Here is an 11,692-nt window from a genome sequence, read left to right as displayed (position 1 = left end):
TTGAATGTGGGCCGAGTTATTACAGTTTGCATTTCGATATGTAAATGATTTAAAAGAGAAAGCATATCTATAAGATATTAAAAGATATGTTTTCACTGAATAAAACATTCATAGCAACAAGCTATAAGTATAGACTTCTACATTTACACTCCGCAAACCTCTTTGAGGCATGTGGTGAAGGGTTCTTCCCATTGCACTCTAACGAAAACCGAGATAAAAAGGACTAAGAAATGAACCGCTGTCCTACAACGAGTATTGACTAAGACAGCGGCTACACAATGGAGCCAACATTCACTTGAATTCGGATAGGACTAATGTCAACATGTCTGGCGTACAGATCGTGGCCATTGAGCATGAATAATTACATTTACCCATTACAAAACAAAAAAAGGAAACCACACAAAAAATTCTATAGCTATATCACTTCACACATACTGAAATCAGCAAGTTCTAAATAAGGTATAAGCTATCATAAGCTATAAATAAAATTCTACCAGCTTGATTTTATTTATCATTTTTGGTACAGGTATGACGGACGTAAGTTATTAGAACACTATAATCGTGAACCCACTGGGCAATTCCATAGCTTTTGTCGTAAGCGATAGACAGATTTTGAGCGGCATCTTCAAATGACTGAGCCGAAAATAAAAAGAAACACGTTTTGGATGGAGGCTATATATGCTGAAGTTTTTTTGGCAGTGACACTTCTACCGCTTGCTGCAGAAAACAGTTTCAAAAGCTTGATTTTGCTGTTCAAAATATTCATTCAAGTGAACGAACGAGCGTAATAAATGACTTTACGCCGAAGCTACGATGATGGAAAGCAATCACAGTTCACGCCAATGTGTGGTTGGCGTATCGATATTGCCTTAAGGTTCTTCAACGTCGAAATACCGACCAGCGACAGATTCGCGCCAAGATTGGGGCCAACGTTGCTTCCATTACTGTTTCATCGATCCCCATATTCGGTCAGCTCTGTTGTCTCCGTTGTGTGGATTCGGCCAGAGTATAAGCGATTTACACAGGAAGTTCCTAAACTCTACTTATAAGTAGTCTGTCATCTTGGTGAAATACTTGGTGCTCAATAGGAAAACAAAGCACTACGCCGTGAAGTATGTCAATTTGTGTGTGAATGTTCTGTCATTTCGTTTAAGTGTAAGTTACATAAGGCCAATAACAATAATCACATACTAGCGCTGCAGAATGTTTTTTGTGAAATTTTGTACTATATAACACAATACACCCTCTGCTATGCGTCTCCCACTGGTTTGCAAAGTATAGACGTAAATATTAATAACGATGATGTCGAAAAAGAAAATATTGGATAGAGGGGAGTGACGGTTTACTTTATAAGGACAAGGCACAGACGAAAGAGAGATTTCACTAACCGGCATTATAGTTCTGAATTAGTGTGCCTACACAATAATAGTTTTTAACACAAATTTGCAATTCTTCTCAAATAAGTGCTTATCCATAGTCGTTCAAAACATCTAAAGTAATTAGCATGTTAAAAAGAGTCATAAAGATGATGATTATGAATATTACTGTATGCTATATTTAAAATTTTAGAGAAATTTACAAATAAGAAATTTATGTTATTGAAAGAGACATTTATGTCAAATTAGGACACCAAAGGGCAAAATTAACAAACAATATATGCCACAACAGTAACTTAATCAACTCTGGCAGCGCATGGTAGCCGTGAGGTCTTAGGCGTCTTGTCACGGTTAGAGCGGGTCCCACGGTCGGAGGCTCCAGTCCTACCTCGGGCATGGGTGATTGTGTTGTCTTCAGCGTAAGTTAGTTTAAGTAATGTGTAAGCCTAAGAACCTATGACCCCAGAAATTTGGTCCCATAGCCCTTAACACAAATTTCTAATTAACTCTGGTGGACAGCAAATAGTTTGCAATAAGACCTCAAAAAAAAAAAAAAAAAAAAAAAAACTGTCTGAAGGGTATGGCGTGGTTGGTTGTACACGGCTGTTTATTCAACTAGAACATCAAGATTTTTATTTTAGCTCTATAATAATATTAGAGGTCTAATTCTTTAATTGTGTGTGCACCTTACAGCTCTATCCTACACTAAAGGTATCCATAAATAAATATGCTTTTCAATTTTGTGCCTAACCGCATTTTGTTCTTGGACTAATTTCTACATTTCCAGCCTATCTACCTAAGGGAAACGATAGTTGAGAAATTACGGAAATCACGAATGAGAAGTCGGAATTTTGATCTCCCCCTCCACTTCCACTATTTACTGACATAAGTCCAGAGATACGATGGTGCCAACTGCCCACTCACCGAGTACTTTGCGTTGCATCAGGTGACGCACCAAGTAAAACAAAGGACTACTAGCATTCAAGAGGAACGGAATTCAAATCCCCATGTGCCCATCCTCATTTGCCAAGTTTCTTTTTTTTTTTTTAAGGACAGAATGTCCATTTTTTATAACCACTCGGCGACGTGAAGCTAAACCCTGATTTTGGTACCTGTCGAATACGTTGCGTTCTTAGGATTCACTCCTCACTTCTTCGTAGTCTACATGGCGCAAAACATTTCAAATACTGTTATCGGTGCTTCCTTCTTTCCGTTCATGAGAACATTTCATTTCGCGTATGGTTCTTCATTTGTTTTCAAACTGTATGCCAATACTATGTATTGACAATTTGAGTACATTGATTTCGTCGTAATCGAAGAACTGAATAAAACATTGAACAATAAAATATGTTAACATCATCTCTGGCGTACTGAAGTGTATCTATTTTGCTTTGGAAATGGAAGACGTAAACAAGGCTGCGTGAGTATCAAATAAGAATTTCGCTGGTTTGCTAAGGTCATTGTAGTCAGGGCTGAGTGCTAATAGATGTTGAATTGTCGCAAATGTTGAAAATGTGATAAGTACTGCATTTTATGAATGGCAGTCACAGTGTCCAAATTGCTTCTGCTCGCAATGGAAATGATTTGTAATAAAAGGAACACTGCTTGCCTTACATATTGTGAGGTGTAAATTACATGTATCTCATCTACAGCAAATAAAACTTGACCTTTAAAAACTGATCCCAGACGTTTAGTTTGTGGCATTATATTCCACCTAACCCGTATCATACTGTGATGCAACACGAAAGAGGCTCCGAACTTTTCAGTGACATTTACGCCCAGAATAAATCGTGCTACAGGGCTCGTCTGTAAAACCATTTAAACATTTGTTTTTATGCTATTTAGAGGTGCCTCCAGTAATGTTTAGGCGTGGAACGACACGTTTCAGTTGATATAATCAAAACAAACAAATCGTTACCAGGAGGTTACCGATGTCATTTCCACAGTCTGTATCGTTACATGAAAACTTAACGTGATTTTACTGAGAAATCGGTCGTACGGTTTTTTCACTTCAGTAAGTTTGGAGCGGTGCTAGTTTAGGCTTCTTTATTCTCAGCCATATTGACAAGTTAGAAATAACTTGTGTCATTTCTTATGAACTGTACCAAATTTATGCAATTTATTTTTATAATATTTGAAGAGAATTACGCATTTTTACTTCATTTTTATTTTATCCATATTCTAAACCTATGCAATAGATGATATATAGTGAACATACACACGTGGATACGTACATGTATAATGTGTAAGCTATTATATGTTTTTACTGCTTAATCTATTATATGTATATTGTCAAAATGCGTGTCCTATATTACAAGAACATACCTGTACGAAAGGCAGTTTACTGGACCAATAAAAGTCACGTTGACAAGTACATGCAAAATTTAACTGTGAAAAATTTCGTAAATAACATTTGTTTATTTGCCCTTGGACCCATTTTTGTACAACATACACATATTTAAATCAAAACACACAGTTGGCATGGTTGAAGATGTCGTAGACCATGAAACGTTTTTACGTGCTCATGGTTTCATGTTCCATGGATGATTCGCACAATAAATCAATGATGCAGGCCTACAATGATTCATTTTACATTTAAATAGCAAATTAATTTGTTAATGTGGCTGTATGCAGACTTTTTTTAACATAAAGTGTGAGTTTGTAGGATGACAAGGTACTGGCAGAAGTAAAGCTGTGAGGACGGGATGTGAGTTGTGTTGGGGTAGCTCAGTTAGTAGAGCACTGGCCTGTGAAAGATAAAGGTCCTGACTTCAAGTCTTGGTCTGGCACACAGTTTTAATCTGACAGGAAGTTTCAATTCAGTGCTGTATTTCATAATAACTGATCATGGTTTAGTAATTATGCAAATAAAGCTCCTCAGGTTGTTGCTAGTTGATGTAATACTCTTCTCTGTTATCTGGATTATGCCATAAGGCATTTCAATTCAGCATTCTGTTCTCCCTGAGCTTACAAGTCATCTGCTATCAGATGGAAAATTCACTGTTGTTCTTGCAGTTGTCACGATAATTCACATTTCGCTCTCCCCTGAAGCCATTGCTAATTCCTTGATGAATTTGCTTTTATGCTTCTTTGTGTTCTTTCTTCCGTGTCTCTTGTAGCTCCTAGAGACATTGCTAACATTTTTTTTTTTTTTAGGTTTTACTGGTTTTATTTTTTCTTCCTCTACAACTCTTTTCTGCTTATCTTCCTGTTTTCAGTCCTATCTTATTCTTAATTCTTCTAAGATTGCTGCACAGGATTCCTGATGCACCTGAACTCGTGTGTCCATATGTCCTCACCATTTCTAGCTGCTGTTTTGCACGCACTGTTGGGATACCAATTTATTTTATGTTGTTACTTTCCATGCGTCTTGAATTTGAGATCAAGTTCCACAACATAATCTTGTATTCCAGATCAAGTTCCACAACATTACTGTCCTTTCCTTGAATCTCCTGCGCAGTGGATATATCATGTTTTCATTAACTAACACTGTGACAGTCTCATTGATTGCTCACTCCCGCCACAAAACAGAACAATGTCTGTGACAGAAAATTCTTGTCACTTTGTGTTTGGAAGTTCTGCTGCAGCTCACCTTTCTTCATTGATTCATCATCCTTCTCATGCTGCTGGTTTCATCTGGTAATGACTGGCCTCCACCACATTTGTAGATACGAGGTCCCTATGGTAAAAAGGATTCCTCGCATTGTGTGGAAGTTGTAAATCAGATGTGTCTCAGTTAATTTAATGACTCCATTTCAGAGTTTCTCTTTATAAACAAAATGTTTTGTCGATACTATATATATGCTTCTGCATAAAATCTTTTAGCTTACAGCACTTTTCAACATTGTCACTTTGTTGATGACTGTTTCCATGTCTAAAAACACTGCTTTTACCTAGCTCTGGCTTTGTGTGCCATATTGTTCATTACCTTTACACTGTGACCACACAGTCACAATAATAAAATTATGAAACAAAGAAATATTACTAATTTGGATTTTCTACAGCACATCCAAGACATTTGATAATTATGAAGAGCAGATCCACGTTTATGGAATTAATGGTTCAACAATAGACTTTTTTACTTATTTTAGAAAAGTGCTTGTGAAGGGTTAGGCTAAGTACTTACGCAATTCACTGAGTAATAACATGTCATCGTCATGATGCTGAAAGTTTTCTACAAGGTTAAATTACAGTCTGCATGCTCTCCTTGCTATATACGAACGATCTGCCACTCACCGTATGGGTCCAGATTTGGAATTGAGCACAGCTATGAGCAAATTTTGAACTTGCAGTTATTTGCTATTTGAAATGCACATCTAATAGAGAAGTTGGCAGAAAATATGATTTGGACAAGTCTAATGTACACTACTGGCCATTAAAATTGCTACACCAACCAGAAATGCAGATGATGAACGGGTATTCATTGGACAAATATATTATACTAGAACTGACATTTGATTACATTTTCACGCAATGTGGATGCGTAGATCCTGAGAAATCAGTACCCAGAACAACCACCTCTGGCCGTAATAACGGCCTTGATACGCCTGAGCATTGAGTCATACAGAGCTTGGATGGCATATACAGGTACAGCTGCCCATGCAGCTTCAACACAATACCACAGTTCATCAAGAGTAGCGACTGGCGTATTGTGACGAGCCAGTTGCTCGGCCACCATTGACCAGACGTTTTCAATTGGTGAGATCTGGAGAATGTGCTGGCCAGGGCAACATTCGAACATTTTCTGTATCCAGAAAGGCCAATACAGGATCTGCAACATGCGGTTGTGCATTATCCTGCTGAAATGTAGGGTTTCGCAGGGATTGAATGAAGGGTAGAGCCACGGGTCATAACACATCTGAAATGTAACGTCCACTGTTCAAAGGTCTGTCAATGCGAACAAAAGGTGATCAAGATGTGTAACCAATGGCACCCCATACCATCACGCTGGGTGATACGCCAGCATGGTGATGACGAATACACGCTTCCAATGTGCGTTCACCGCTATGTCACCAAACACAGATGTGACCATCATGATGCTGTAAACCGAACCTGGATTCATCCAAAAAAATGATGTTTTGCCATTCGTGCAACCAGTTTCATCATTGAGTACACCATTGCAGGCACTCCTGTCTGTGATGCAGCGTCAAGGGTAACCACAGCCATGGTCTCCGAGCTGATAGTCCATGCTGCTGCAACCGTCATCGAACTGTTTGTGCAGATGGTTGTTGTCTTGCAGACGTCCCCACGTGTTGACTCAGGGATCGAGACGTGGCTGCACGATCCATTACAGCCATGCAGATAAGATGCCTGTCATCTTGGCTGCAATTGGGATCATTGTAGTCAGGGCTGAGTGCTAATAGATGTTGAATTGTCGCAAATGTTGAAAATGTGATAAGTACTGCATTTTATGAATGGCAGTCACAGTGTCCAAATTGCTTCTGCTCGCAATGGAAATGATTTGTAATAAAAGGAACACTGCTTGCCTTACATATTGTGAGGTGTAAATTACATGTATCTCATCTACAGCAAATAAAACTTGACCTTTAAAAACTGATCCCAGACGTTTAGTTTGTTGCATTATATTCCACCTAACCCGTATCATACTGTGATGCAACACGAAAGAGGCTCCGAACTTTTCAGTGACATTTACGCCCAGAATAAATCGTGCTACAGGGCTCGTCTGTAAAACCATTTAAACATTTGTTTTTATGCTATTTAGAGGTGCCTCCAGTAATGTTTAGGCGTGGAACGACACGTTTCAGTTGATATAATCAAAACAAACAAATCGTTACCAGGAGGTTACCGATGTCATTTCCACAGTCTGTATCGTTACATGAAAACTTAACGTGATTTTACTGAGAAATCGGTCGTACGGTTTTTTCACTTCAGTAAGTTTGGAGCGGTGCTAGTTTAGGCTTCTTTATTCTCAGCCATATTGACAAGTTAGAAATAACTTGTGTCATTTCTTATGAACTGTACCAAATTTATGCAATTTATTTTTATAATATTTGAAGAGAATTACGCATTTTTACTTCATTTTTATTTTATCCATATTCTAAACCTATGCAATAGATGATATATAGTGAACATACACACGTGGATACGTACATGTATAATGTGTAAGCTATTATATGTTTTTACTGCTTAATCTATTATATGTATATTGTCAAAATGCGTGTCCTATATTACAAGAACATACCTGTACGAAAGGCAGTTTACTGGACCAATAAAAGTCACGTTGACAAGTACATGCAAAATTTAACTGTGAAAAATTTCGTAAATAACATTTGTTTATTTGCCCTTGGACCCATTTTTGTACAACATACACATATTTAAATCAAAACACACAGTTGGCATGGTTGAAGATGTCGTAGACCATGAAACGTTTTTACGTGCTCATGGTTTCATGTTCCATGGATGATTCGCACAATAAATCAATGATGCAGGCCTACAATGATTCATTTTACATTTAAATAGCAAATTAATTTGTTAATGTGGCTGTATGCAGACTTTTTTTAACATAAAGTGTGAGTTTGTAGGATGACAAGGTACTGGCAGAAGTAAAGCTGTGAGGACGGGATGTGAGTTGTGTTGGGGTAGCTCAGTTAGTAGAGCACTGGCCTGTGAAAGATAAAGGTCCTGACTTCAAGTCTTGGTCTGGCACACAGTTTTAATCTGACAGGAAGTTTCAATTCAGTGCTGTATTTCATAATAACTGATCATGGTTTAGTAATTATGCAAATAAAGCTCCTCAGGTTGTTGCTAGTTGATGTAATACTCTTCTCTGTTATCTGGATTATGCCATAAGGCATTTCAATTCAGCATTCTGTTCTCCCTGAGCTTACAAGTCATCTGCTATCAGATGGAAAATTCACTGTTGTTCTTGCAGTTGTCACGATAATTCACATTTCGCTCTCCCCTGAAGCCATTGCTAATTCCTTGATGAATTTGCTTTTATGCTTCTTTGTGTTCTTTCTTCCGTGTCTCTTGTAGCTCCTAGAGACATTGCTAACATTTTTTTTTTTTAGGTTTTACTGGTTTTATTTTTTCTTCCTCTACAACTCTTTTCTGCTTATCTTCCTGTTTTCAGTCCTATCTTATTCTTAATTCTTCTAAGATTGCTGCACAGGATTCCTGATGCACCTGAACTCGTGTGTCCATATGTCCTCACCATTTCTAGCTGCTGTTTTGCACGCACTGTTGGGATACCAATTTATTTTATGTTGTTACTTTCCATGCGTCTTGAATTTGAGATCAAGTTCCACAACATAATCTTGTATTCCAGATCAAGTTCCACAACATTACTGTCCTTTCCTTGAATCTCCTGCGCAGTGGATATATCATGTTTTCATTAACTAACACTGTGACAGTCTCATTGATTGCTCACTCCCGCCACAAAACAGAACAATGTCTGTGACAGAAAATTCTTGTCACTTTGTGTTTGGAAGTTCTGCTGCAGCTCACCTTTCTTCATTGATTCATCATCCTTCTCATGCTGCTGGTTTCATCTGGTAATGACTGGCCTCCACCACATTTGTAGATACGAGGTCCCTATGGTAAAAAGGATTCCTCGCATTGTGTGGAAGTTGTAAATCAGATGTGTCTCAGTTAATTTAATGACTCCATTTCAGAGTTTCTCTTTATAAACAAAATGTTTTGTCGATACTATATATATGCTTCTGCATAAAATCTTTTAGCTTACAGCACTTTTCAACATTGTCACTTTGTTGATGACTGTTTCCATGTCTAAAAACACTGCTTTTACCTAGCTCTGGCTTTGTGTGCCATATTGTTCATTACCTTTACACTGTGACCACACAGTCACAATAATAAAATTATGAAACAAAGAAATATTACTAATTTGGATTTTCTACAGCACATCCAAGACATTTGATAATTATGAAGAGCAGATCCACGTTTATGGAATTAATGGTTCAACAATAGACTTTTTTACTTATTTTAGAAAAGTGCTTGTGAAGGGTTAGGCTAAGTACTTACGCAATTCACTGAGTAATAACATGTCATCGTCATGATGCTGAAAGTTTTCTACAAGGTTAAATTACAGTCTGCATGCTCTCCTTGCTATATACGAACGATCTGCCACTCACCGTATGGGTCCAGATTTGGAATTGAGCACAGCTATGAGCAAATTTTGAACTTGCAGTTATTTGCTATTTGAAATGCACATCTAATAGAGAAGTTGGCAGAAAATATGATTTGGACAAGTCTAATGTACACTACTGGCCATTAAAATTGCTACACCAACCAGAAATGCAGATGATGAACGGGTATTCATTGGACAAATATATTATACTAGAACTGACATTTGATTACATTTTCACGCAATGTGGATGCGTAGATCCTGAGAAATCAGTACCCAGAACAACCACCTCTGGCCGTAATAACGGCCTTGATACGCCTGAGCATTGAGTCATACAGAGCTTGGATGGCATATACAGGTACAGCTGCCCATGCAGCTTCAACACAATACCACAGTTCATCAAGAGTAGCGACTGGCGTATTGTGACGAGCCAGTTGCTCGGCCACCATTGACCAGACGTTTTCAATTGGTGAGATCTGGAGAATGTGCTGGCCAGGGCAACATTCGAACATTTTCTGTATCCAGAAAGGCCAATACAGGATCTGCAACATGCGGTTGTGCATTATCCTGCTGAAATGTAGGGTTTCGCAGGGATTGAATGAAGGGTAGAGCCACGGGTCATAACACATCTGAAATGTAACGTCCACTGTTCAAAGGTCTGTCAATGCGAACAAAAGGTGATCAAGATGTGTAACCAATGGCACCCCATACCATCACGCTGGGTGATACGCCAGCATGGTGATGACGAATACACGCTTCCAATGTGCGTTCACCGCTATGTCACCAAACACAGATGTGACCATCATGATGCTGTAAACCGAACCTGGATTCATCCAAAAAAATGATGTTTTGCCATTCGTGCAACCAGTTTCATCATTGAGTACACCATTGCAGGCACTCCTGTCTGTGATGCAGCGTCAAGGGTAACCACAGCCATGGTCTCCGAGCTGATAGTCCATGCTGCTGCAACCGTCATCGAACTGTTTGTGCAGATGGTTGTTGTCTTGCAGACGTCCCCACGTGTTGACTCAGGGATCGAGACGTGGCTGCACGATCCATTACAGCCATGCAGATAAGATGCCTGTCATCTTGGCTGCAATTGGGATCCAGCATGGCATTCCGTATTGCCTTCCTGAACCCACTAATTCCATATTCTGCTAACAGTCACTGGATCTCGACCAACGCGAGCAGCAATGTCACGATACGATAAACCGCAATTGCGATAGGCTACAATCCGACCCTTATCAAAGTTGGAAATGTTATGGGATGCATTTCTCCTCCTTACACAAGGCATCACAACAATGTTTCACCAGGCAGTGCCAGTCAACTGCTGTTTGTGTATGAGAAATGGGTTGGAAACTTTCTTCATGTCAGCATGTTATAGGTGTCGCCACTGGCGCCAGCCTTGTGTGAATGCTCTGAAAAGCTAATCATATATATTTCCTGTCGGTAAAACTTTGTGTCTGTAGAACGTCATCTTCATGGTGTGGCAATTTTAATGGTCAGTAATGTATTGGAGAATATGCTGCAGACTGCTGTTCCACCAAGGAATTTCTGGCAAATATCCTGTATCAGAAGCCAGGGTTCTGTGCCTTCTACAAAATAAGTGAAATTGGGACATCTGTCTCTCAACAAGTAATCTGGTTAAAGGACTTGGAAACTGTGAAGACCTTAAGTGTACCAGAGACAGATTTCCATGGTAATATCTGCTGGTTCTGCAGTTTATGTCTTTCTGTCCAACAAAGCAGCTCACTAGCACAGAGACTGCCAGAAGATTTTACTTTGGAACTCGTCAACTACCAGAGATATGTAATCCAGATGTGACCGTGGCATTTGCTTTCTACACCAGATTTGCAGTGCCTATCAGACACCTACCTTAGAGACATGCCAGACAGTATATCAGTAGACTGTAAAGGGATGAAAAGTATTTCATTAAGAACAACTAGAAATGAAAGATAAAGAAATACTGAGATATTAGCCATAATACCAGAGAGAGGAAAGCTGCTCTCTCCTCCTGCCCCACCCCTTTCCCGCCCCACCCCCATACCTTCACCCCAAAGTGTAAAAAACTTCCCAAGGAAAATTTCTTTAAGGGGTTGGTGATTTGCTGCCAAGAAAAAGACAGGAGGACGACGGATCTACCGGTGGACTGGATAGCTACTGAACTACAAACTCGGGGCAGTGCTCAGTAAGAGAGCTCTGCTTGTGCTCG

General features: G+C 39.1%; 1 protein-coding gene across 2 annotated transcripts in view; it reads left to right on the top strand.

Moving 5' to 3' along the window:
- Positions 1–2,487: 2,487 nt before the first annotated feature.
- The window catches only part of LOC126336389 (set1/Ash2 histone methyltransferase complex subunit ASH2-like), an 82,714-nt gene continuing 73,509 nt past the window's right edge, over positions 2,488–11,692 (top strand). Inside the window, exon 1 of one of the 2 annotated variants that reach the window (XM_050000061.1) lies at positions 2,488–2,796. In XM_050000061.1, the coding sequence (XP_049856018.1) occupies positions 2,774–2,796 (23 nt within the window). In that variant the 5' untranslated portion in view covers positions 2,488–2,773. The remainder of the gene's footprint in view (positions 2,797–11,692) is intronic. The other variant, XM_050000050.1, reaches the window with a different exon arrangement.

The sequence above is a fragment of the Schistocerca gregaria genome, chromosome 1 (assembly GCF_023897955.1).
Source record: "Schistocerca gregaria isolate iqSchGreg1 chromosome 1, iqSchGreg1.2, whole genome shotgun sequence".
NCBI classification, from domain to species: Eukaryota; Metazoa; Arthropoda; class Insecta; order Orthoptera; family Acrididae; genus Schistocerca; species Schistocerca gregaria.
The sequence above is the reverse complement of the archived record's forward strand: the minus strand, read 5'-3'. Positions and strand labels throughout refer to the sequence as shown.